Below are 27309 nucleotides of genomic sequence, written 5' to 3'. Positions count from 1 at the left end.
GAAAGAAAGAAAGAAAGAAAGAAAGAAAGAAAGAAAGAAAGAAAGAAGAAAGAAAAGAAAGAGAAAGAAAGAAAAAAAGAGAAAGAAAGAGAAAAAGAAAGAAAGAGAGAGAGAGAAAGAAAGAAAGAAAGAAAAAGAAAAGAAAGAAAGAAAAGAGGGAGGGAGGAAGGAAGGAAGGAAAGAGAGAGAGAGAAAGGAAGGAAGGAAGGAAGGAAGGAAGGAAGGAAGAAAGGAAGGAAGGAAGGAAGGAAGGAAGGAAGGAAGGAAGGAAGAAAAGAACTGTCAAGGTGTAGCTTTCAGAATTCACCTGAAACCACGTCATGGCAAAAAGTCACCCAGTGCAAAATGTCTTTGCTGAGAAACCCCTAGCGTCCTTGACAGTTAAATGCCTGAGCACGGACTGAGCATGAGGTAGTCATTTAGGGGGCTAATGGCTTTCCAGGCTGGCACTGTGTAAGCATTCTAACAGCTTCCATTTTCTGATGAGCCCCTTGTCACCGTGCATTGACATGAGTAAGACTGTCAGATTTAGGATGTTAGGGTTTGTCATCTTCACAAGATGACATCAAAGATGTCTTCAAATGACGTCCAAACCGTGATGTTAAGTGCTAAAAGGTGAAAACTCAGAATAAGTTCTTAACTTAAACCTTTGAAAGACTTCACCATATCAAGTTGTTTCCTCTTGACAGGAAAGTAGTCCAGCTCACTCAACTGAAAATGAACTGCAGACTCAGCAGCCGTCTAAGAAGGCTTGACCACCAAAACACGGCTCTCCTGGGTTAGGCCAGCACTCACCACTGAGCCCTCCCTAACTCCCTTTTTACTTAATATCTGAGATGAAGTCTCAGTAAGTTACCAGGTGCCCCTTGAACCTGGAATCCTTCTGCCTAGCCTCTCAAATGGCCACTGAGAGATTCTGATATGTTGACCTACACTCATTCCCTATGAAACAACTTGGCTGTGGTCAGTAAACCTGCCAACTTGCCACTTGACCCCACTAGAGCCTGTATCTTCGTCACCTGTGTCATACACCACGTTTCTGTGTCTCTTCTCGTGGCTCCTGGGATGCCCAGGAATACACAGTAAGAACAGAAATGCGTTGTCAGCTTCAACTGTGGCAGTGAGCTCACGGCCTTCAGGTGACAGTGTCTTTGGGTCCAGTCATGCCCTAGATATCAGCTACTTTAAAAGGACCCCTGCCTGCAAAGCCTTGAAGAGATGCTTCCAGGACCCACCTGAGGACCCTTCGTGGGTTAGCTCAAAGGAAGAACATTGCTTAAGAAAGAAGGGGAAGGGGGGTGAGGGAAACATGGCAGTGGAAAGAGGAAGGCCAGCCAGGTAAAGAGGAGTCACATGGGCAGAGAAACGGGCTCGAGCTGGTCTTCGGGGAAGCCAACTCCAGTGAGAAAAGCTCTTCCCTTTTCTTCTGTAGTCGTTCATGTGTGAGTGTAGAGGCATGTGCCCACGTGTGCACACTGACTGCATGTGGAGGCCAGCAGCCAACCTGTTGGCGTCCTCAATTACTTGTCCACCTGACATTTTCTTGAGACAGGGTCTCTCATGGACCTTCAGCTAGTACACTGTGATAAGCTGGCTGGCCAGCAAGCCTCGTGAATCACCCTGTCTCCCCCTGGCCCACACAGTGGGGTTACAAAAATGCGGGCTGCACCTGGCTTTTTACACAGGGATCTGAACTTGGGCCCTCAAGCTTATGCGGCTAGCACTCAGCTGGGCCTTATCGCCAGCCCCTTTTCTAGTGACTGCCTTGTCAGAGTCCATATTGGTCTAGAACTTGAGGACACAAGTGACCTTCCTGCTCCCACCTCTTAGGTAACTGGAGTGCACTGTTACACCCAGCGTCCCTGACTTCTCTAAGATGTTCTTCTAGGGGTAACTCCACTCAGAAGCCACTGTGCCACCTCTCAGAAAAGAGCAGCAGGGACCTGACACAAAGGCTTCCAAACAGATGGCAATCTCCACCCATATCTCCCTAAGAACCCTGTGGGACAGAGTTGAGAGGTAAAGAAATTGGTCTTCTGGGTAGAAGGTGTCCCAACATTTGAAGGACAGGCCTACCAACCAGATGGCTCAGTAGGTAAAGGCACTTGTCACCAAGCATGATGACCTAAATTCTACCCCCTGGACCCCCAGAGGTGGAGGTAAGAACCCAAAAGTTGCCCTCTGCCCTTCACATGTGCATGTTCTTGCAAATAAACAAATTCGGTAATAATAGCAAGACCAAAACAGTCAGAGGGGAGCAGAATGGAGCCCTCAGGGGAAGGCCCTGCTGTCCCCCTTTAGGAACTTGATCTTAATTGTGGCTGGTGAAGTCACTCTTCCCCTCCCACTCAACTGACTCTGGTGTCAATGGGTGACACAGAGGCTCCTGAAGGGATTATTTAGGCAAGTGCAAAGACAAAGAGGAATGCAGAGCTGGGAGCAACCCAGCCTTGGGAGGAGGGGCGGCAGAAGCCACTAAAACCGTCTGCGGGGCTCCAGCTGTGCATATTTTCCACTTTGAGCACTCCGCATGTTTAGAAATGACTCGCTGCCTTAAGTAAAGGTGAAATACTAGCCTGGCAGTGGTGTGCAAGAACCCTGCATGATGTAGACCAGCTCAGTGAGAGCCCAGAGTCTGTGAAGCCACTGGGGATGTTCAAAGCTGTTTCTTTCTTTCTTTTTTTTTTTTTTTTTTTTTTTTTTTGGTAAGCTTTCTTCTTTTTTATTATCATTTATTACAATTTATTCAATTTGTATTCTGACTGTGACCTCCTCTCTCTTCTCCTCCCGAATCTGCTCTCCCTCCCTCTTCTCCCCCCATACCCCTCCCCTAGTCTACTGGTAAGGAGAGGTCTCCTTCCCTTTCTAGTTGAACCTAGCATGTCAGGTCTCATCAGGACTGCTTGCATTGTCTTCCTCTGTGGACTGACAAGGCTGTACTCCCCCCAGGGGGAGGTAGTCAGAGAGCCTGCCACCGAGTTCCTGCCAGAGAATGTCCCTGTTCCCCTTACTAGGAGATCCCCACTTAGAAACTGAGTTTATGGGCTACATCTGAGCCAGGGTTTTACATCCTCCCCATGCACTGCCCTTAGTTGGGGTATCATTCTCTTTTTTTTTTTAATTATACTTTATTTACTTTGTATCCCCCCTCTAGTTCCCTCCTTCCTCCCCTTCCAATTCCTCCCTTCCTCCCCCTTCTCCACATACTCCCCTGCCCAAGTACACTGGTAGGGGAGGGTTTCTTTTTCTTCCTTCTAATCCTAGTCTGTTAAGTCTCATCAGGAGTGGCTGCATTGTCTTCCTCTGTGGCCTGGAGGGAGGACTCTGGCTAAAATGCTCAATCCCCACTCCAAAAGGCAAAGAGGATGGACACCAGAAGAAGAAAACAGGAAACAAGTTAGAAGTCTCCCACAGAGGGCCTATGAAAGGCTCTGCCCTGCAGACTATCAAAGCAGATGTTGAGACTTATGGCCAAACTTTGGGCAGAATGCAGGGAATATTATGAAAGAAGTGGGAAATAATAGATCTGGAGAGGACAGGAGGTCCACAAGGAGAGCAACAGAACCAAAAAATTTGAGCACAGAGGTCTTTTCTGAGACTCCTACTCCAACCAAGTACCATGCATGGAGATAACCTAGAACCCCTGCACAGATGTAGCCCATGGCAGTTCAGTGGGTTCCATAGTAATGGGAAGAGGGACTGACTCTGACATGAACTGATTGGCCTGCTCTTTGATCACCTCCCCCTGAGGGGGGAGCAGCCTTACCAGGCCACAGACAAAGCTATTTCTTTTAAAAAGCAAAACTAGCGAGTTGGACCAAAACCTTGGAGAAAGATGTGAGAGAAGAGCCTTTTGTTGACATGTGTCTGGGAGCCAAAGGGTCCAGCCTGTGGTTATGGCAGATGCACCAGTCAGCAGAGGGAGAGGCCGGCTTGGAGTTTCCCTGTCTCCCTTCTCTCTGTCTTCCTTTTGCTTCTGGGCTCCTTCCCTCTTCTGCATGGTGGCAGCAGACTCCCCGAGTCCTGCCTCCCAGAAGCCAAGGGTTAAGGGTCTACTTTAAACAGAGGCCTCTATAGCTGCCCTTTTGAGGCTCCTCCCAACCTAGATAAAGAGCAAAGTGGCCTGGATTTCTGATGCCAAGAAGAGCCATGACCTTAGGAGCTCTGCCTGTGACTGTCCTCAGGCCCCAGAAGCTGCAGGGGTCTTGATGACCATGTTGTTCCAAGGCCCCCTGGCCTGATAGAGCCCCCCACATCCTGCCTGCTGGAAAGAGCCAATGAAGAGCTCCTGGGAGCCTGCTTAGCCAGCAAGGAAAAGCTGTGGGCATGGATTTGGGGGCCTTGGGAGCTGGGTACAGCTGCCCCACCTTTTTTGAGAAGTTTACAATTTACTGGCCTGTGCCTGGGCTGGTATAGACCTTGCTGGGGGAGGGCAGTGGTCAGAAAAGGATGGATGGAAAACACCTGGGGACCCATTCCCTCCTGGTCTGTCCAGTCTCGGGCCACTCTAGTGTGTCAGGAGAGGTAGGGACACATGGGGCCCTGGCACCCAGTAGCTTCTCACTCACAGCTGTAGCTGTGTAACAGCTGTCTTCCTCGGGCGCAGGTGAAGGCGCCATTGTGGCCACTTGCCTTGGCTTCATGACAAAGTAGTAAAGATTAGTGTCTGTGGCAAGGAAAAGCAGTTCTCTTTCTAACTCCCATAAGGGACTCAGGACACCTCCCAGACTGACTGAAGTGAAGCCTGAACATGGGGCTAGCCATCAGTTACCCAGAGACCATCTCTCTCAGGCCCGACAGGACTGAACAAGTCTGGGGTATGATGGGCCTTCAACATGTTTATCTTGCCGAATCGGTTGTTAATGTAAACCTTGTCCTGGAGGTGGTCTCCTGCCGAGTGGCCCTGGGGAGCTCAAGTTGTAGCCCCCCCCCCACCCAGCAGCAGAAAACTGAGCACTTGTCATAAATAAAAACTCAGCTTCCTGTCTCAAAGCTGCTGGTTCAGAAGCTCCAGGCGAGGGTGGTTCCTCCATTCTGTTTGAAACAAGGCCCCTCTGAGAGCCAGGGTCCACCTGTCAGTGAGGCTCTCGGCCTGGGCCCTGCCCAGTCTGTGCCCGTGGCTCTCTTCCAGCTGTCTTTTTCCCTGTCACCAGGCCCACGGCTCCCTTACCCTGGCACAAGCCACCAGCCTCTGTCTACCTGAGCATCTCTAACCCCTCCCTGACCCTCACTGGAGCAACCTATCCCTCTGACCCTGGCTCCCCAAAAGCCTTGTGTCCTGAATTCCTCACTTCATTTTGAACCTTCACCTCTTCCTCTTGTGTATTTCCACCTTGTAGCCAAAAATAGTGTAGTTCTCTTCAGGTCTGCAAGGAAAAAAACCCAGAGGGAATACTACATTCTACAAACTGCATCAAGGACTCTGCTCTGTCTCCCCTTCCCATCACAGGCAAGGAAACCAGGGCCCAAAGAAACGCTTGCCCACAGCCACTTGCTGGTTCACTTGGTCAATGCAGGGTTCATTGTGTGCTCTCCTCCTAGCTCCCTCCATCACCCTCCCTTTCGCAGGCTTAGCCCTGTCAAGTCCTGTCACCCTGTGCACCAAAGGTCCCCAGAATCCACAGTGTCTTCCGCTCCTCCCCACAACCTCCTCAGGACCTCCTCCTCCACAAACCTCACCATCCACACTGTTTTTGAGTTTACACATTTGCCACTGGGCCACAAGTCCTCATTTTGGTCCTCCTGGAGCTCCCAACTCTGGGATTAAACTGAGCCTTGAGGTATGAAGGGAGGAGGGTGACAAAGGAAAACCCCTCTACCCTCAGCATCTGTCTCCGTTCTTCCTCCTCTTACCCACCTGGTGAATGGAAGAAGGGTCAGTGGTCCCCAGAGCAAGGCAGGGATGGGTGGCCATCACCAGGGACAAGGGCAGCAGCACTCACCCATGAGCCAGCCTCGCCATCTTAGCCATCCCTTCCCCATCTCCTAGTCAGCCTTGTCTTCTCTGGCCTCCTCAGAGTAGCTCATCTTTTTCTCTCCTTTCCTCAGCAATGAACCATTGTTTAAACTGTCACTTCTGGGGAGATGCCTCCAATTTTAAATCTGTCCTTAAGCCCTGAGTGTCTGTTATGGGTGTTTTCTAGAACAATCCCTCGAGAAGCCTGAGAAGCACCTGCTCACACTTGCCTCTAGACAAGTGTGATGACCTGACTAGACATCAAGTCATCAGACTTTTGACTGCATCCAGATTGCTACCCTGCTCTGTCCCCTGGCACTTACTCTGTTAATTCCTTTTACTGTTAAGAACTTTCCACACCTCTCCCTACATTAAGTTCCTGTGGGTCCAGGGACAAGGGATCCATCCAGAAACATTGACTCCAAAATACTGAACTGCCAATTGCTATCATTCAGAGCAGAGATCCATTGCCTCAGAAGGAGGTGTTCTTCCTGTGTGCTGGTCCAGGGTCTGGAGGGAAGAGCACCCTCTGTGACCAGCTCACCCCCGCTGCTTATAGGACAGAGGGGACATCAGACCAAACGACAGGGCTTCCCCTCCCACTGTGGAGTCCCTGTCACGGACCCTTCAGGAAGGGTTTTTCTCCATTCACACTTCTAAGATGGCAGTGCAGCTAGAATGGATGACTGAGTCAAAGAGCTTGGACTCGGTGAGGGTTGGTGTGACAAGAGGGTGCTAAGGTGAGGGCTGGTATGAAGCTCAGAGGGCGGCATGCTGAGGGCAAGACTAGAAGGCCACACATGCACTGTAGCAGCCACCTTTCTCTCTGAAGGAATGGCCTGTGCTAGTCTCCTTCTCAGCCTCTCTTGCCACAGAAGCCCTGCACCCCTCCTCCCATGCCTGAGCACCTGTCGTCTGCCAGCTGTCCATGCTAACCCGAGAAATGGAATGAAGAGCCTTTCTTTAAACTGAAAACCCTTTGTCCTACCCTCTACCTCCAAACAGAACCAGCCCCTCTCCGCTGTCCCTCCCTAGAGTCCAGGGAGTTGTGTTGGCTCCCTAACTGACCAGCTATGGGCTTCTGGTTTTCTCCTCAAAAAGTGAGCCCTGCAGAGCATCGCCTGCACTGCCTCATTGGAACATGCTTTTGTGGAAGTGGCTTACCATTAACAAGCCACACCCCCACGATCTCATTAGACCTGCTCAGAAATGTTGGTGACAAGTGCGAAATCGTTCTTCGCCTCTTACAAATGCAGACCACGGCTCCCTCAGGACCAGGGTCTGCCTGCTACACGGCCACCTGTGGCTGAGCAGGGATTTAGCCTGTGGACTGCCCCAGCCCCCAGTATGCAAGGGGCCGCCATGGCAACCTGCTGCCATTACTTTAGCAAACAGCAACTTTTCAGTGTGACTACAGCTTCAGTGACATCGCTGGGGACTCTGGGGACTCTTAGTAGCTCAATTGTCATGTCTTATGTGAGTCGTAAGGAAGAGCATGGCGGCATCACCAGCCTCGGTAGTTAGCCAAGGATGAGGAAGAGCCAGGAAGCATTCCTGGGCCACTACCGGCTAACGGCCACCACATCCTGCTGGCACAGCAGAATGCAGGTCTATGACCCTGACAGATTTGAACTCACACTCCGGAGAGCTACAGGAACTGCCATGGTGGCTCCTGAGTAGCTAGGCTGACTCCAGATCCAAGCTTCCTGACTCAACTCCCAGGGTCCTCCATTCTTCGGTCTCCCCTGGCTTCTCCCTCCATCTCTATACTCACCTCATCTTCAGCAGAGCACTGCCTGGGGTGGCACACGCTGCCTGAGAGTGGCAGGCATGGTGTGGCACGCACCACGGTACCATCTCCACCATGACCTATGAATAGGGAATCCTCCCCACAGGCCAGGACACCCCACAAATGTGTGTACACTCACGACTTGTCTCGCCTGCCGAGCCTCCTTGGAGGGCTTGCTTGTCTCCTTCGGGGAGACAGGGATTTCCCCCGGCTTCTCACTTGGGTTGGAGAGTGGGCACTTGCCGGTTTCAAGATCTGAAGAAGATAGAGGACTCGGCCACACTAGATCCTTAAGCACCCCATCTCTCACCTTCCCCAGCACAACACCCCAGCTCCAGCCCGCCCAGGACGCACATTCCCCTCATTCTGCACTGGGAAAGGATGAGGGCTCCACTTCCCGAGAGTGAGCCCCCTTTTCTGTGGAGGGAGGGGAGCCGATCCCTGGCCCTCAGCCTCCTGGAGCTGTCTGCTTAGAAGTCTCACCCTGGGAGGCAAAGTCTCCTCTACAGTACTGAACAGCAGCTCCTGCTGCTCCTCCCGCAGCCCACATTTACCACCCAGGCCCTGAGGAGTGAAGACAGGCAAGCCTGAGTGGAATAGCCACGTCTCAGTGTCCCCGGGGACAGCTGTGGACACAGCTGCCTCAGGCTCCTCCCACTGTTGTTCCCCATGATGGAGAACATCCTTGAACTGTGAACCAAAATACTCTCCCTCCCTCCTGTCCGTACTTTGGGGTCAGGGACTTGGCCCTGTGTGTAGAGTAGCCGATACAAATGGGAAGGAGGCCCCCACACCGCATGCGCTGGTCCCGGCACCCACCTTCATCCGCATGTCCCTGGCGTACTTCTCCAGCTCCTTCCTGATGTCAGCCCGCAGCATCTTGGAGACGTTGAGGACAAGCTGCTTCCACTCAATGGGCTGGAAGCTGTGAGGCTCGTGCGGCACGTACAGCCCGAGCTTGACCTTCTTGACTGTGTGCAGGTACTTCTTATAGGAGTCTTCAAAGTCAAAGACAAGGTCGCTCAGGGTCCGAAAGATGAGCGGCTTGTCCATCAGCTCGGCCCTTCGGCTCATGCCCAGGGAGCCGTAGTAGCCGTTGTGGTAAATCCCCAGCACGACGTGGTGAAAGTAGTTTCCTGAGAAGTAGGTTTTAAAGCTGATGGGGAACCGCTCGACGGAAGGCTGGCCGTTGGTTAAGTAGCTCAGGCAAGCGGAGTCAAGGGACAGACGGAGAACACAGCCTTCCAGGAGGTACCACTCCTGGGCCCAGGGAGTCACCCCTCACACTGCCCCCGCTCCTCCACTCCCACCCTCCCACCCCCTGCTCCACCTGCACCCTCCTACCCCCAACTCCTGGAGCTCAGTATCTAACCTTTCCTGGAATTTGCAGTATCTTTGAGTATCAAATCTGGTGTATTACCAAAACCAAGCAAATATGGGATGTCCACATCTCACTTCTGAGGATGGCCTGGACCCCTGAGCACAGTCCTAAGTGACTTGCTCCTGCTCACTGACTCTCTGTTCTCATCTCCTTATCTGACTGCCAAGAGGCCCTGGACATTTTTGAAGGATACATCCTGAAGCCATAACAAATGCACAGGAGCCAGGAATGGTGGCACACACCTTTAACCCCAACCCTTAAGAGGCAGGGCCTGACAGATCTCTGAGTGTGAGGCTAGCCACAGCTACCTCATGAGACCCTGTGCTAAGAACAGTTGAGTCCACTGTCCTTAGCGCATACATCCCGGCAAGGAGCTGAGTTTAGATGACATGGTGGTTTGGACGAGACTGGCACCCACAGGCTTGGGTATCTGAATGGCTGGCCCAGTTGGCAGAACTGCCTGCTGGGGAAAGACTAGAAGGCGTGTCACTGGGCGTGGGCTTTGCGAATCAAAATCCCACACCATTCCCCATCAGCTCTCTCTGGCCTGGCCTCTCGGTCTGTTCTCCAGATGCAAGCTCTCAGCCACTGCTCCAGAGCCACGCCTTCCTGTTTCACCCTCTGAAACTGTGAGCCCCCAAGTGTGCTTTCTTCCATCAGTGGCCTTGGTCAGTGTCTTTCCACAGCAACAGGGTGTAGCTAAGACAGGGACCTTCAGATGACTTTTACATAGCACAGTATACTAGGAAACTGTGAGATACAGTGGTACAGGCTGCAGCTGAGCAGAAAACATTTACCTCACCAGCAGGAGGCCCCAGGCTCATCCCTCAGTACAGCTAAAAGACAAAGTGATACCAAGCACAGTGCCATAGGCCTGTCATCCTAGCAGCTGGGAGGCTAGAGGAAGTGCAGGGCCAGGCAGGAATAGATAGCAAAACCATCTCAAAGTACTTATGACACTTATTAAAACATGTAACTAAACAAACCAACCTAGGTTGCTTACTTGTGGCAGGGGTAGCTTTCAGCTTCTCTCCCAGGAAAGCCTGCTTCTCCCCGTGCACCTGGGAGCAAGCAGTCTTCCCCGTGGATGGCCATAGCAGCCGTTCCTCCAAAATACTTGACATAACTCAGAAAGAATTTTAAGGTCCATGTGTGGCATGCCCGGGAAAGTGTGCACACACATTAGTTAGCCAGCTGCAAAGTGGCTGTCCAAGGGACCCTGAGCTAAAGTGACAAGACATAAAAACAGGCTGGGAGGCAGCTTAGTCTGTAAAGACTCGCTGGGTTCAATACCCAGAACCCAGGTTTGTAATCCCAAGCTGGGAAAGTAGAAACAGGCAGATTCCTGGGGCTCACTGGCCAGCCAGCTTAGCTCACCTGATGAGTTCTGGGCCAGTGGCAGATGCTGCCTCAAAACGACGGACAGATAGACAGACAGACAGATAGTAAACAGATGATAGATAGATGGATAGATAGTAGACAGATTATTAATAGATGATGATAGATAATGGGTGATAGATTAGATAGATGGATAGAGATGATAAGCTGATAGATGGCTGATAGACAGACAGACAGATACCTGAGAACCCACAGCTTAAGTTGTGCCCTGGCTGCACATGTACCTTCACACACACACACACACACACACACACACACACACACGAAAAAGGAGGACAGGTGACTAGAAGTCAGCCAAACCTATCAGCTATCAAGGAAACGTTTCCCAGATGGCGGGAAGCTCTGGGAGACACTGTGACCTGAATCACTCTCCCATCCCCAGGGGAAAGCAAGACAGCTGAACGCTGACACAGCGGAGCTGTAACTGTGGATGGAGGCTGTGCCAAGAGTCCAGTTTCCCTGAGAGGAACTGCCAGAAGCTCCCTCACTGCCTTGCTCTTCTCTGAAATGTCAGAGGTAAGAATAAAACCACAGGTCCTGGCCTCCTAGGTCTATTCTGTCCAAGCCTCCAGGTGATTCCAGGACTGGATGTTCAGATGCATGACAATGCCCAAAGAACATGGTGGCCTATGCACGTGCGTACTCAGAGGGAGGCTAACGTGGCTGAACAGAGCTTCCCTATGCAGGGAAGGGCCCAGCCTCCTGTCCCCCATGGCCTCTAGCCTACAGCTCCCCAGCCAATGGTTCCAGCAAGAGGCTCTGCTAGCAGTGCAGCTAACTCTTGCCAGTGAAGAGTATGGCCCTGAGCTACCTGTAGCCCACAGCCTGGCCCCCTGCTGGACTCCCTAATGTTTCCCCTTTTTATGTGGAGCAGGGAGAAGAGGCTTCAGAGAGACTCTGGTTGCCATTTTTCAAATGCTAACTAAGGCATAGATAGATGCAGTTGGCCATACTTAGGTAAGACCCTAAGGTGCTCTGCAAGGGGCAGAGAAGCACAAAACTCCCTGTCCTGTGGAAAGGTCCTGTAGGAGTGGGTGCATGGCCCTGGCTTTGAAACCCACCAATATATACACACACAAAGTGTATACATAACAAAGCCTAAGACCCTATGTAAATCTGGGGCCAGAAGTGTGGCTCTCTGGGGTTAGCACAGACAAAGCACTGAGTTCGGTCCCTAGCACTTCAAAGAGCAAAAACAAAACAAAAATGTTCAAGAGGGGCTGAGGAGAAGGCTCAGTTGTTAAAGTACTTGGATCCCTGCGCCCATGTGAAGGAGTCAGGCGTGGTGGTACAGGTTTGTAACCCCAGAACTGGGGAGCAGAGACAAGGGCCAAACCAGGGTGCTTCCAGTTTAGTATGAGACCGTGCTTCAAAAGCCAGGTAAGTGATTAGGGGCTGTCTCAATGGGCTGAAGCTCTTATTGCACAGGCAAAGGACCTGAGTTCAATACCAAGAACTCACAGAAAGTCAAGCACAGCCAAACACAGCTGGAACCCCAGTTCCACTGTGAGCGGCAGGCAGGAAGGGCCCTGGACGCCTGTGGGCCATATGGTTTTCTGGGCCCAGTAACAGACAAGGAGACCCTGTCTCAGATGAGGTGGAGGCTGACCACCAACACCAGAGGTTGTCCTGACTGCCACACTCATGCCACAGCAAGTGTGTGCCCACACTTACAAACATACACGCATACACTTATACACACGTTACACAAAGGCAGAGAGTGATAAAATGCACTGATGTTAAGCCGCTCCCTCTGCATCCACACACGCAAACTCTGGCGTGCGCATCTGCAGCCAAGAGCACACACATCCATAGAGCACACAGGTCAAGCACCCTCTTGTCCCATCTCATCGTGAAGTGCCTCTTCCACCGATCCTTGTCTCCTTCCTGGCTTTCAGCCTTCCTCTGTGTTTCCTTAAGTCTGTGTCCTGCTTAGTTTTTATTGTCAACTTGACATGACTTAGGGTCACATGGAACGGGGGACCCTCAGCTGAGGAGCTGCCCCCAGCCTGCCTGTCCTGGCTGGTGGTTGGTGTGGAGGGCCCAGCCCCTGTGGCCGAGGCAGGTGGGCCTGGGCTGCATAAGAAAGCTGAGAACGAGCCAGGGTCAGGCCAGTGGCCTTTCTTCCTGGTCTCTGTCCTGCCTTCCCTCCTTACAGACTCCGACCTGGAACTGTTAGCAGGAATAAGCCCTTTCCTCCCCTGTGCTGCTCTGGCCCCGGTGTCAATCACAGCAACAGAAAACAAACGAGGACAGTCTCATTCGTGGGTTCTTTGTGTCCACCTAGATAAAATATTTTAAAGGTCATCCTTGATCATTTTCTCCTCATCCTAACTTGTCTCCCAAATATTCACATCACCCAATTTGTGTTTCAAGCATAGACCCGCCCTCTCAAAAGCCCACACTCTGAACACCCCATCCAGAACAGTCCAGATTCCATATTTCAGATCCAACCAGTCCACATCTGGACTCGCTCAAGTCCTTCCTTTGGGCCATGACATCACCATGTGAGACAGGGTGGGACCCACGGGAACTGTGGCCTGGACACAGCCCTCCCCTCAGCCCTCACTGCTTTTGTCCCCGTGTGTGACAGTCCTGTCAGTCTTGATTCTCTGAGCTCACCCTCACAGTCTATGGCCTGACAAGAGCCTGTGCTGGTTGACTCCTCGTCAACCACTGTGTCTGGCCAGCTTCCAAGTCCTGCATACTCAATCTCCTGGCAGCTCTGGAAACTACCTCATTTAAGCCCTTCCCACTGCCAAGGTCATGGCCAAGTATCACCGTCCTGCTGGTGAGCAGTCGCAGTGGGCTCTGCAGACTGAGCCAGCTGCCTCCACCCTGTCCTGTCTTCCAGAAAGCTACTCTAAGTGGGGATCCGGGATGAGAGCACCACACTCTCCCACTCGAGAGCTTTCTGAAGGCCACTTAGCATGGCACTCAAGAAGCCAACAGCTTTCATCTGGGGCCGACTACTAACCCAATGCCTTGTTCTGCTTCCTGCCTTCATGGCCAAGGTCTTCCCAATCAAGTACCCCACAGACCCGACGTTTCTTTGGCTCTTCTATCTGGTTGTGTTCACTTGCCATCACTATCAGTCAGGGTCATCACAGCTTTTCTGGACCAAATTCCTCTCAGGGCAAAGAGCCACGAATGTGGTGAAAGTGATAAGGCATTAGCGAGCAGGCCCGTGTCTACCAGGTACACACAGCCAGCACTTGCTCTCTGCAACCTGCTCACGCTTCCCCTGGTGATGGGTTTGGATATCCGCCCTCTTGGCCTTGACTCAACTCCATTTAACTGTCTTTCTTATGATAGTGTCAGGCAAGAGCCAGACTCTCCTTCTGAATGTGAATTCTCCTTGTGACGGCTGGCTCTAAGTCATTGGCCTGACCGTGCCGGACAGCGCCACAGATGACAGCTTAGAGGAGCGCTGGTCCAAGGAGCCCAGCATTGCTGTGTTCAGCTCCAGCCAGGTCACATGCAGAGAAGTACCAGGGGGTTTGGCTCTTTTCCCCAAGGACACCAAAGACATAACTAGGTCCAGAGCAGGGTCACAAAGCCACGACGCAGACAGAAAGGATACATGCCCAGGATGACTGCCTCAAGGCATTTGATAGGCAAGGACTCTCGGGTCATCTCTTTCGCCGTTTCCATTAGCCTGTGGGACAGAGCACAACAGATCCTCTCAGGACTTCTGCAGTTATGCAGGCCGTTTGACTGGCCTCAGTTCTCAGTCTGCAGGCGTGCCTCCACATGAGGCGTCATGCAGGGATCTCGAAAGGCAACAACTTACTTCCCAGGAAGACCTCAAAGGTCCTCACGCCTGCCCCCCACTCTCCCAGTTACCTCAGAGGGGGCGGTGTTAGCCCTTAACCATGGAGGCAGGGACTTTCAGGGATAGGCTTGCAGGCCTCTGCTGTCCTGAGTCAGTCTGGTTTGTTTGGTTTTGAGTTGGGGTCTCTCTATGTCCCCTGGCTGTCCTGGAACTTGCTATGTAACCCTGGGCGGCCTCAGACGCAAAGATCCACTTGCCTCCCAAGTGCTGATTAAATGGGTGTCAGCACACCTGGCCCAAGAGCCAGTCTTGACCGCTGGACTTTGCAGCTAGTCCTCAGTCTCACCCACAGCCTGGCCCTGGTCACCTCCACCCCCGGCAGACTAGAATCCTGGAGCCCTAGCAGACAGGGGCAGAAGCTGGGGGAGGGTGTTGGTGCTCACTGGAAGGAGAAAGTGCTGGCCACAGATCATGCATACTTACCCGCTCAGAGGCCTCATTTTCCTGATTTCAAAGAACTGGGTCCCTGTATGATTGTATCTGTGTGAAACATGTAAAGGGAAAGTGACAGAAACTCCAAACTCATGATTGCCCAGCAGAGGGCCACACGGGTTTCCATTTCTTGATGGGATAAGAAAGTAGTCATTGCTCTCCGGCCAGTGGCGAGCAGGAGCCCACGGCCCCTGACTCCCCGCTGTGCAGCCTTGAAAATCCAGTTTCTAACTGAAGCCTGCATGAGCCTCTGCCTTTCCTAACACATCATTCCAGTCTACCCTGGGTTCCAGCTACTTGACCACAAGTCTGAAGTTACATGCTGGACTAGAATCTCCTGAGAATTGGGAGTGTTCTTTCATCATATTTGGCTCACCCATAAAGCCTGGAGGTAGCTCAGCATACACAGGTCAGCAAATGTAATTCAATAAATGAGAATAAGAAAGTGAATTAACTAATGAGGGGGCAGCTCATTGGATAAACAACTGAAAGAATGGATAGAAAGGAAACAAGCAGATGGACAGACAGATGATGATAAGATGGATAGAAGAATAGTAAAATGCATGGACAGATTGAGATATGGATGATGAAAGAAAGGTAAATGGGTGAATAAGTGGTTGGATGAGTGGATGGATGGATAGATGGAGGGATGGATGGATGGACAAAAGGATGGTGTATGTATGTATGTATGTATGTATGTATGTATATGTATGTATGTATGTATGTATGGGCTGGCCAATATATCAATGAATGGAAGGAAAGATGGAAGAGTAGATGAACGGCAGGAAGATTTTTCAATAGCACACAGAACTTAAGAAAATATCACTTATTTCATGCCTGGATTGACACTTGACATCACTAATCTAAACAGATGACACACCTTGCTTCTGATCGATGCCCAATTCCCCAGAGCTAGCAAACCTGTATCACCAAAGACCCCTCTTATGCCTAAAACAAAATCGTATTTGTAAAGGGGAGGAGGTGGGGATACGCTGATGCTGAATTACTTTGCTTGCCTAGAGCTGCTATGACCAGCCGGTGCACAGGACTCCCTCACTGTCACAGTGAGGCAAGCAGCTTCAGGAGTGGCTACACACCGTGCTGCCCAGAGAGGAGCTAGGTCCCCTCCAGGCAAAGCGAGCAGGGAAGGAGCCTGTAGCTCAGAAGCGGATTCCAGGTGTAGGCCGCAGCTCATGACTTCTGCCCCACTTCTGACTGTGGACTGAAAACACGGTCAGGGCCAGGCGTGATGTGAACACGTTCAGCCTAGCAGCCATGACCTGGGTTCATAACAGTTCAGGCTTCCTTGATGTTTCTAAAATAAGATATTAAAAAGTTCTTAGCAGAGCTGGGTGTGGTGACGTACGCCTGTAATCCCAGCACTCTGAAGACAGAGGCAGGAGGGTTTCCATGAGTTCCAGGCCAGCCTGGTCTACAAAGTGAGGCCAGGACTGCACAGAGAAGCCCTGTCTCAACAAAAAGGAAACAAACTAACAAAAATAAATAAATAAAATCTCAGTGGTACTGTGACATTCTACAGCTTCCACAAGAAGATTGGAAGGGAGGTTGCAAGGGTGGAGGGCTGGTACAAGGGGAGGGGGAAATGAGCCGGATTGAGGTGCATGATGGGAAATTCACAAAGAACCAATAAAAGGTTTTTTTTTTTTTTTTATCTTAGTGGTAAAAGAAAAGCAAACAAACCAAGGGCTCTTATTGTGACGTGGTGCTTTTTAATTTTATCAAAGATTTCCATCCAACAGTAGGGTTCCCCAAATATTCAAAGTAGAATTCAATTTCTACAAAGTAATATTAATGAGTAATGAGAAGTTGTCTAGCCATCTTCTCTAAATTCCTGTGGCTGATAGCTGAGCTTCTGGAAGTTTCTCTCAAGCCTTCCCTGGATGAAGCACACAGCTCCTGGGCGGGCTTCTCATACCTAGCAAAGCCACGGGGGCTCCCTTTCCAGACACAAAGACTGGCATTCTCGCTTACTGCCACTCACGCTCTGTTCCAGGGAAAGGCAGGGCTGCACCCATCAGCTGAGCACGTGTAGGTAGGAATGACCCCAAGCAACGCCCACATGCTGGCACCCATGTCCAGGACACAGCAGCCAGGCACCCCAAGAAAATAAAGACAGCAGGACAGAAGTAAAAGTTTCTACTCTGCCTCCCTGATGACGGCCCCAAAGACCTGAGGACCTGGTCCCCAGGTTCCCTTGTGCTTTCCACTGCATGCTCTGCAGCTAATGGTCTTGGCTGATGGGTCAGAGTAAAAGTAAGAAAAGGGCCCTTGGAGAGCAATGCTGAGAGCTACGCTGAGTGTGTGGCAGGCTTTGTATCAGGGAGAAAAAATGATATGCAAAACACATGCAAATTTGTCCCTACTGATGAAGCCCAGCCAGGCTCATTCTCCTTGGGAAGCCTCGTCCTTGACAGAAGTAAGAGCTGTCCTAACTTCAGGTCATCTGGAATGTTTGGTGATGAGGAGGGTTGGCTCTTGAGGCCTGGGTCTATATGGGAAGGCGTTTATGCCCTCCACCACCACCACTCCATGTGGAGTCTTGGTCTGGATACAAGCAGCAATACCCAATAACCTTGGTTGGGCCTGGGGCTGCCAGCCTCTCTGGAGGGAGCTACCATCTCCTGACGAAGCAGCCAGCCAGGGGAAGATGCCGGATAGGAAAGATGACCTGTGAGGCAGAAACTGAGAAGCTAATCAACTCATCAGCCTTGATGATCAGAACAGGTGCTCTTCTCCAGGGTGATAGGCTGCCCTTGGAAGATGTTGCTGTTTGCACCCTCCAGCAGCCTGCAGCAGAGAATGGGGGAACACAGGCTCCGAGTTTCTGGAAGTCCTCCCAGACTCAAGGCTGGAGGGAAGCATGCAGAGAGCCAGCCAACAAGCCTGGCCTGGTCCACACAAGTCAACCCAAGTGCAGCTCCTTAGCAGCACACGGGGACTCCCCATCTCAGTGTGTGTGGACCATCTCCTCTGCCCTTTGTCCCCAACGGCACTGCTTCTGAGGGACCTGCAGAACTGAGCTAACCCAGACTGTAAACAACCCAAGGGCACTGAGGAGGCCAAAAGCATGCCTGCACTAAACCCTTAGGCTCCTCAGAAGCTTTCAGTTCCAGCTGAGGCAGGGGCCCCATGGCAGAGCCACCCCCACTCCCCCGCACATACAGCTGGGACCGAGTCTCCTGCCTGGGTTGTCAGGAACCAGAGGCAAAGACAGACAGGTGTTTTGGTGTCGTGAGAGGTCAGGAATGAGTTAAAACAAGCGAGAAGAAAGCAAGCCTAATCATGTAGCAAAAGAAATAAGCAAAGACAACAGTGGAGAAAAGGGAAGGAATGAAAACACGGGCCACCAGGGAAGGCAGAGGCAAGGACAGGGAAGAGGGAGAAAGAAGCCACAAGCCTCAAGGTGGACCAGCTTCACCTCTGCTTTCGGGACAAGCCCTGGTCGTTCTGGTCACCCAAGGGTGCTCTTCCAACACCTGTCTTCACCAACCTTACAGAGCTCTGGATGACCACTAGCAACAGACACACAAGCCTGCAGTGGCCAGTGCCACCCCTGGTCTGGGGCACCCAGCGGCCGGCTGGAAGGATACTGTAGTGTCTTCATGTAATTCTGGATGGCCTGGAGCCAGTCTGGGATCGTCATGGACAGCCTGTAGTTTGGGACCTGGGGAACTGAAGGCTGCAGAGAGAGAGAGAAGCGGCTCCTGTTAGTGAGGGCTTGCTTTGGCACAGCTCCAGCAGGAACGGGGCTGAAATCAAGTGGGAGCCACTCCTGGGAGCAGACACACTTGGTACAGTCACCTGTGGCCACGGTGCCCCATCACCCCGCCGCTGAAGGGCCTCTAAGCTCCCTCCAGTTACACCCCACTCCGTCCGGGGCCTCGGTTCTCTGCGGCCCTCCTGACATCAAGGGTAACACAGCTTGCCTTTTCGAGGGAAATGTAACTGCCATCCTGGGGCCAGGGACCACGTTCTCCGGGGTCTCCCACTGAGACTGGCCCAGAATGGACCCCGAAGCACCTCACTGCTCCTTATACTTCCATCACACGGTCCAGTCTGCAGCACGGCGAAGAGTGACCCTGTTACATGTGCTCCCTCGTGACCATCGCCGACACAGGGCACGAGGCAAATAGCATCCCCGACAGCCAACTGCAACAGACTGGTACACTGGCCACCGCGTCACCTCTGGACGCCACACCCCTCTCATGTCCACTGCTCCCTCCCTGAGCCCTTTCCCGAGATTAAGGAAGGCGCTCCTCTCGTCTGACTCTCCTCAGGGAAGTGCTGTGCCCCTACCTCACGAGCCTCCTTACCCCATCCTCGAGGCCCAGCCAACTCCCCCAGGGCCTACAGTCGGCCCTCAACCTAGCCACTCAGGCCTCCAGCCAGCCAGCAGCACGTCAGCGCTTCTTTGCCCCACTGAGTCCTCATCTTCTCCATGATTGCGGTGGTCCCTCTGGGCACAGGTTTGAGAGGGAGACTCCTCTAGGCGTGGGCTTCTTCAAGAGAAGCAGGAAGTGTGGAAGGCAAGATTAGCCTCGTCCTGGGAGAAAACGGGGCCAGCCTTGCCGACGGGCACAGCCCCACCGGGCAGCCGTGCCAAACGCCACGTGGCTCTCCGGGCGAGGGCTCGAGCACAGTGAGGGGGGGCGTGGTGAACCAAGCTCAGGCGAGCAGGCTCTCCCCCACTTGTGCCACACTGGCTGCATTTACTGCAAACAGTCTCTGCCCACACCTCCCTCTCAGCGCCTCCGCTCAGCCTCCACTGTGAGGCATTCTAACTTCACAGAAACTGCCCTTTCAGCTGGAAGGGAAGCAGTCACACTAGCACATCCAAACCAAGGCGCTAAGAGTGTGAGCATGGCTGTGTGGGCACACACACGCCCAACTGTTCTTCAAGCTACAGTTCATCTCTAACACCTCAACTCAGATTCCCTGTCTGGGAGAGTCACTTTGGAGGGGAAAAGGTTCCAATCTGAACGTTTGTTTCCATGACTTCAGACTCTCAGACTCTCTCTCTCTCAGATCTCTCTCTCTCACAAATACTCCCCCATAAACAGTTTCACATACACACATTCACACATGAATTCTCTGTCCAACAAACACTAGCAATTGCCGAGACTTCCTTGTTTTTTTTTCACAGTAACACCCACATGTCTACCAAAGCTCTGTGAAAACGGACCGGAGGTTTCAAAGAGTGGTGAGAAAGTTGGCCAAGGATCAGACCCTCCTGAGCCTCTCCACATTGTGAACTCCAGGCCAGGTACAGGGCAGGAAGTATGGGATCAGGAAAGGAAGAGGGAACTTTTGTCACAGAAAAGTGAAAAGCAAGGGACATAGAGCAAGTTCCTGCATACATCATAGCCAGTGATTCGGCTTAGAGTCCACTTAGGGAGCTGATCACAGAGTTATTTCAAGCCCCGTCCATCCCAGGGAGCCCACAGAGTTGGGTGTGAAGGCAGCTGGGCCTCAGAATAGCAGCCAATGGCGACTAAGGGATTTAGGAAACAGCTGCAGCTACCTCAGCTGCCGGTGCTCACATTTGCTCCCAAGCAGGACAAATGTAAGCGCTCCCCACGTGGGCTGGAGTGGGGTGTGGCAGGCAGAGCCAAGGTGCTCAGCGCATCAGCTGTTGTCAGGCAAGCTGGCTGGGGCCCAGCCTGGGGCAGCTTTGAACAGCACCCTAGGCAGCCAGGGTGGAACTGGAGCGCAAGCCAGAGGGGCCCCTGAGAGTCACACACAAGGGTTCAAATCCCTGCTCTGTCTCTGACCAGCTGCATCCAGGTGAAATAACATGGCTTCTGGTGCCCTTGGAACCGCTGTGAGGACAACACGGCCTGCTGTATGAAAGGCAGCAGGGCAGAGGCTGCACAGCGCACACAGGCGTGAGCTGCCGTTGTTACCCACGGTAGCCTGCTCCCCGGAGCTGGACTAGAAAGGCTCAGAATCAGAGGGGCCCCAGTTCCCAGACACAGAACCCTGAGGCTTGGCTTCCTGAGGATGTCTTCCTACCCAGGAGGTGAGAACATCCACTCGGCTGCAAAGTGCAGCACAGCTGATGGTGAGGTGGGCGGTGACCAGCTCATGGCGACTTCATACAGTCATAAGAAACCTCATTAGTCCTCTGTGAGAAGGGGAGGCCAGCTCAGTGCCTGCAAACGAATGAATAAACACAACTCCATCCTGACACAGAGAAATGCTAGTTAGCTTTCAAATCAGGCACACACTGGGGACACACTGAAATGTGGGTGAACCCTGGAGCAAGGCAACCTCAAAACAGCCAATTCCGGGTCAGGGAGACACTCAGCAGGAGGCCTTTGCCACCAAGCTGCCGAGCTGAGTTCAGTCCCCTGAACCCACATGATGGGAAGTGACCAACACCTGTGTGACCTCCACATGTATGTCCTGGTGTGCGCGCACACACACACACACACACACACACACACAATTCTAAGGCAAATACTATACTCTCGCATAGTGGTCAGATTCATAACCAAAGTGGAGAGTGGCTGTCAGGGCAGTGGGCTCTGGGCAGGGAGTGGAAGTAAGCTCTGGGCAATCAGTCATTAGTGTGTTTCAGAGGAGGAAAGCAGCAGCTTTGCAGGTTGATGGTGGGGATGGATGCATAGCTGTGTGCATGTCCTTTATGACACAGAACTTGACACAGAACTTCCCATCACTGTGACAAAGCACCTGAGATCATCAGCTTAGAAACAACAAAGGTTTATTTTGTCTCGCAGTTTCAGAGGGTTCAGCTGTTGTCACTTGTACCTATGGCTTTGGAGCTCAGCACAGCATGGCAGGAGCATGTGGCAGAGGAGGTCTCTTCACCTCAGGGAACCCAAGAAATGAGCAGAGAAAGGAGGACCAGTGTCTGATCCTGGGGCATCCTGCCCAGTGTCCAAGTCCTTCCTGCTAGGCCCCATCTCCTAAGAGCATCACAGGCTGGAGCTAAGCCGTCAACATGTGGGCCTTTGGGGACATTCGGGATCCAAGCACCAGCAGCCGTCCACTCAGAATGGCTGAGAGACAGGTGACGGATCATGTATTTCACCATAAGAAACAACTGACATCACAAAAAGTGCTTTACTAAAGCAAATAATGACTGACTGGGAAAGGCTGAATTTACTAGTAAGACAAACTGAAGCTCCACAAAGTGCCCTCCTCTGCTCTTCCTGTTTGTCACCACACTCTGGAGGGCACATCTCAGTGCTGGTGAGGAGAGCCGGGGACGGTTAAAGAATTTGGAAAAAGAGGCTATGGGGTGGACAGAGAAGAATGAGAACTACAGGCAAGAGTCTGGCAGTGTGCCCTTCACTTCTCGCCAAACGAAAGCTGACAGAAGGCAAGACTTGGGAATGCACAGATATGTAACTGGCCTGGCCATGAAGGGGGACGAGGAAGCCAGGCCTGGAGCCAGGGAAGGCAGCAAGAGGCTCCACGTGAGCAACCTTGGACAAGAACAAGGAGTAACCAAAGCATTTCCTTTACTGCAGGTGCTGCAGGAAAAGAGCCTCCTGGAAAGCTGGGCGAAGGAGCATGGGTCAGCCGTGATCCGGGATGGTGCTGGGTGCCAGCGTCCAAGGGCCTGCCTGTGCTCTGGGACAGAGGCCCTGGAGTCACAGCTTTAGAAGAACCAGGCAGGCAGAGGGATACCTCAGAATCCAGGACGCAGCCCGGGGGGAGCTTCTTGAGAGCACAGGGGGCAGGGCAGAGCCTGAAGGAGTCTCAGCTCCCAGCAGACACTTCACACAGGCCTCTAATGTGAATTCTTTCCAAATTTGGAATCACCGTGAAAATCACACATACACACACACACACACACACACACACACACACACACACGCTTCCTGCTAAGCCGCCCCAGTGTCCTGCCTCTGCCTTGGCCACTCGAGGCACCAGGAAGCACTGGAGGAGACCTAGAAGAGCTAGTAGCTCTTTCTGCACCTCCCACTCTCTCTCCAGCCTGTGGGACTCCAGTGACTGTTCTTTCTCTTCAATTATCCCAGTAAAAAGCCTAGTCAGGTGCTCACTGGAGCTCAGCAACCATGAGCGCAGAAGGATGAGGTCACCATCTGGAAAGAGGATCCCCCACCCCACCCCAGCCCATCCTCGCCCACCCTGCTCCCAGCAGACGCCCAGGCCTTCAGACAGAACTCATGGTGATCCCTAACAACACCCTGTGGCGGAAGGACATGCCCCCGTGCCTCCTCATAGAGCCTCGGAACTTGCTCCGGGTACTATCTTGATCTCACCCAGATTCACCAGTCCCTCTTCACCTCTGTCCCACCATCCACCTTTGGGGCAAATTCTTGATGGCACAGTGGTGGCTTGGGCAAAGGAGAACGACTTGGCCCCAGGAGAGACTGCCAAGCCCTGGAATTGGAGCAGAGGGTCTCTGACAGCAGTTGGGACCTCCATGCCTGTGCCTGAGCAAGGGCTTACAGGATATTGAGGCCAGAAGGTGCCATGATGGGGTTACAGATGGAGAGCCAGCTCTTGAGATTCAGAGTTCACTTAGAAGGTGGAGACAAAAGGTGCAGGGGTCAAGGCCAGCCTCAACACAGTCAATCTGTGACTAACAGGCTACAGAAGAACCTCTCCAAAACCAAACAAAAACCAAATATGCAATGTAGGGAAATGAAGCCTTACAGTCTTAGCCAAGTTTAAAGACCCAGTCGTGACCAGGGGGTGGTGGGACCCTATAAGCTCAGAGTTCAGAATGCCAAGGCAAGAGAACCATAAGTCGAAGGGCGAGCCTCAGCCCTGACCAAGACCCTGTCAGACAACGGGGAAGGGGCTGTGGAGACGCTCAGGGCTTGCAGAGGGCTGGGTTCAGTTCCCAGTGCCCACTCGGTGATCACCCCTGTCTGAGACTCAGGTCTACAGGACCCAGCCCCTCCTGAGCTCTGCGGGGGTTGACGCAGTGGTGCACAGGCGGGCACGCCAGCGAAAACCCAGACACGGAACACAGATCCCACAAGCTCCAGAAATAAAAACGGCCTGGCCGGAGGACGAGAGGTGAATAGCTATGAGTTTTAGACACCAGCCTGGTCTACATAGCCAGTTCCATGATAGCCAAGGCTTCAGAGTGTCTCAAAAACTAACCAAACAGAAACAATGGCTCAATGGTTAAGAGCACTGGCTGCTCTTCCAGAGGTCCTGAGTTCAATTCCTGGCGACCACATGGTGGCTCACAACCACCTATAATGTGATCTTATGTCCTCTTCTGATATGCAGGTGTACATGCAGATAGAGCACTCATCTACATAAAATAAATAAATCTTAAAACAACAAAATCTAAAGCAGCCAGCTGCCTGCCCTGGGCAGAGGGGGAAGTCCAGGCTTGTCAGCAGCTGCCATTAGGCTCTTGGTTATAACAAAAATACAACATGATACACAAAGATACATATAAGAAAGGACATTTTTTCTTTTTTGAAACAGGCTCTCACTACACATTCTAGGCTGGCCTTGAATTCACTGTGGGACCCAAGATGGCCTTGAATTTATAAGCCTCTTGCCTCTCCCTCCTGAGTGCTGAGACGACAGGCATTCCCCACCAGGCCTGTCTGGAACATCCTTTTATAAAAGAAGACTTCACTATAATCCTGGCAGCATCAGCGTGAGTCTCTGGAAGTAGAAACGTATGTTTGAAACTGCCACATCAGCGCCTAGAACACTGCATCTCTTACATTTGTGTGGGGACCGCCTGTGGCAAACCAGCCACAGTCTTAGAAAGAGCAGACTGATGAGGGTAAGAGGAGGAAGAAGAAAAGGAAGACTAAGAAGAGGAAGAGGAAGGAGGAGGGAGAAAAGAAAAAGAAGGAAAGGGGAAGAGAAGAAAGAAAGAAGAGGCCACAGAGAACAGAGGCAGGGTCCCACTGTCTCATACTAACGCCACCCCTGCCTCCCTCTTGGGAGGACTTAATGAGAGAATCTTCACCAATTCTAAGATTCAATGCTTGTCACGTGGAGAAGGGCTTCCACACACTGAACTGATATAAGGATGAAGGCACAATGAGGAAGGTGCAGGCCTCAGAAAGCCAGCTCAAGAGGGTGGCATCCAGTCCTCCCTCCCCTTGCCCAACTCCTGAATGTTTAAGGACTCTGGTGAATCATGGTAAGCAGAGAAAGGTGGGGAAGTCAGAGCCACGACGGCCTGTGTTCAGGAGCAGGGATCGTTACAACTGATGCTCCGTCAAACAAGCTTCTACACAGACACGCTCCTATTTGGACAGAATAAATTCCCTGCCTAGCAGAGTAGTAAAACACAAGGGAGCAGGAAGCAGAGAGCCTCCTCCACTTCCCCAAGGGTTCACACAGCCTCTGGCCTGCAGACCCCCATGCTCAGCTGTCGCCAGGCTAGGCCTGACTGCTGCATGTGGGGCGTGGGATTCCTGCCTCTTCTCAGGAGTCCTCCTCAGCAAACAGGGCTCCTGGGGTCCAGGAAAGCCATCTTCACAGTGGTTCACCAGCTTCCGCTAGCTCTAGCTCGCATTTTGCTATTTTATATAACAGGACACTCCCAGCAGGGGACATCTTCTGTCTGTAACCGTATCCTTGGCCTGCTCGCTGGCTGCTCTCCAGAGTAAAAAGAGAGCTTCACTTGGTCTTTTCCTTTACCAGGGAGACTAATTCATCCTGTGTCCTGGAAAGTCCCTTTAAGCCACAGCCAATCGCTTCCCTTTTCTCCTCTTGGCGCCAGATAAGCTGCTAAGAGAACTTCACTGTTCTCTGTAAGTTTCAGAGGTAAAAGTGACTGTCATAAAAAAGAAAAGGAGGAGGAAGAGGAGGAAGAGAAGAAGGAGAAGGAAGACAAGGAGGAGGAAGAAGATTGTCAAAAAAAAAAAAAAAAGTCTTGAAATGACTCACACTGAAAAGTCTGGCTGGTTGATTACAAATTCACTCACAGCTCCGTAAATCATTTGCTAGGGGGACAGGGTGGAGGAGGGGACTAAACATTGACAGGACAGGCAGGATGGAGCCCGGGGCTCCATGCTTCCTTGGAGTGGCTGGTGTTGCCCTGGTGACCTTACCTTTTGGTAAAGATGCTACAGGAGCTGAGTAATGATGGATTTTGGAAAGCCCCCTGCCTGCCCCTCCTGGCAGCAGAACAGGGACAGTACTCGGCAGCTGGACCTGAGGTCCCTTCTCCCATCTCTGCCCTGGCTGAGACGGCCCCATCCCACCCACCCGGCGCAGCCCGCCCTCTCCAGCCAAGCCACTGACCTTAGCCAGGAAGGCAGCGTTTCTGATGGCGCCCACCATCTCTCCCCCTTTGGGGTGGACCTTAGCGACACGCAGCCACATCCTCTCCCAGGTGTGGCTGTCGATCGGGAAGCCGCTCTTGTTCACGTGGAACAGCACCCCGCCGTCTTTGTCCTCCTCCTCCGAGCCCCCGCTGGTGGCGAGGCTCACGGGCCGCGCGTGGCTGCTCCGGGACCGGGTGCCTTTGGCACCTTTGGGATGGGGGCAGCGGTGAGTGTCGGCGGCGGAGCCGGTCATGGTGAGGGGCACGCGGCGGGGGGCGTGGGCACGTGGGCACGCCGGGAATCAGAGCCCCCCGGGGGCGGCCTTCATCTCTCGCGGCCGCAGGACGCGCGAAGGGAATCCCGCTCACCGGCCGGGCCTGGAGGCGGTGCAAACGGCACACACTGCGGCTCAGGGAGACGGGCACGGGGGTCCCGCCCACCCCCACCTCCTCGCATCCCGGCCCCAGACCCACCCCCTCGGGACAGCCGCGCGCCCCCAGCCGGGCCAGCTAGGCGGCCGGGCAGGCGCCACGAAGCCTCACACCCAGCCGCGCTCGGGGAGGCGCGGCATGCGGGGGGCGCGGGGTGGAAGGGACGGGGCAGGAGGCGGCCGAGGAGCACGGAGACACGAGGGCCCCCGCAGCCCCGCGCACGCCGGGCTGGACCGCGTGCGACCCAGAGCAAGCTGGCACGTGAGCGCCCGGGGCTGGCGCGAGGGCGCCGCGGCCGCCGGCTCAGGAGGCCTGGCGTCTTCCCGGAAGCCCCCCGAGCCCCGGCGCGCGAGGGGCGGCTCCCGCCGGGCTTCCCGGGCGGGCGCGGCGCCGCCCCCTGCCCCCGGGCGGACTCCGCGGGGGGCGCGCGCGCGGGGCGCGGGGACCCACCTCGGGCGGGCCTCATTGCTGCAGAGGGCTCCCGGGGCTGCGGCGACCGTCGCCTCATTCCATGTCCCATTCTCGAATGTTATTCCGTGACAGATAACCGAGTCACCCGGGCAGCCGCCGATGTTCCGGACGCGCCCATTGGACACCGCAACAAAGAGGGGCGGGGCCTGGACCTGGGACTCCACAGCGCCGAGCCGTGCGGCTCCGCCATTGGCTGCAGCATTCCCGGGCAGGCGGGGCTCCGAGTCCGGGAAGCTGGGCCGCCACGCGAAGTCCGATGCTGCGGTGTCCCGGGAGCCCCGCGGAGGGGAGCCACCGGCCAGGGTCTGAAGTCCCGCTTCCCCGGGGCGGAGGCAGCAGCGGA

At 53.2% G+C, this 27309-nt stretch overlaps 1 protein-coding gene across 1 annotated transcript in view; it reads right to left on the bottom strand.

Annotated features, from left to right (window-relative positions):
• Vash2 (vasohibin 2) overlaps nucleotides 1-27002 on the bottom strand; it is a 30320-nt gene extending 3318 nt beyond the window's left edge. Inside the window, exons 1-7 of the mRNA XM_055609168.1 lie at nucleotides 26946-27002; nucleotides 26042-26441; nucleotides 18403-18491; nucleotides 14783-14839; nucleotides 14108-14182; nucleotides 8565-8946; nucleotides 7885-8000 (exon numbers count right to left, since the gene is read on the bottom strand). Coding sequence (XP_055465143.1) covers nucleotides 7885-8000; nucleotides 8565-8946; nucleotides 14108-14182; nucleotides 14783-14839; nucleotides 18403-18491; nucleotides 26042-26317 — 995 coding nt within the window. The 5' untranslated portion in view covers nucleotides 26318-26441; nucleotides 26946-27002. The remainder of the gene's footprint in view (nucleotides 1-7884; nucleotides 8001-8564; nucleotides 8947-14107; nucleotides 14183-14782; nucleotides 14840-18402; nucleotides 18492-26041; nucleotides 26442-26945) is intronic.
• Between the last annotated feature and the right edge of the window lie 307 nt (nucleotides 27003-27309).

Source organism: Psammomys obesus, unplaced genomic scaffold, assembly GCF_907164565.1.
Source record: "Psammomys obesus unplaced genomic scaffold, mPsaObe1.curated_primary_1811, whole genome shotgun sequence".
NCBI classification, from domain to species: Eukaryota; Metazoa; Chordata; class Mammalia; order Rodentia; family Muridae; genus Psammomys; species Psammomys obesus.
Note: the sequence above shows the minus strand (reverse complement) of the source record. Positions and strands in the feature narration are given on the sequence as shown.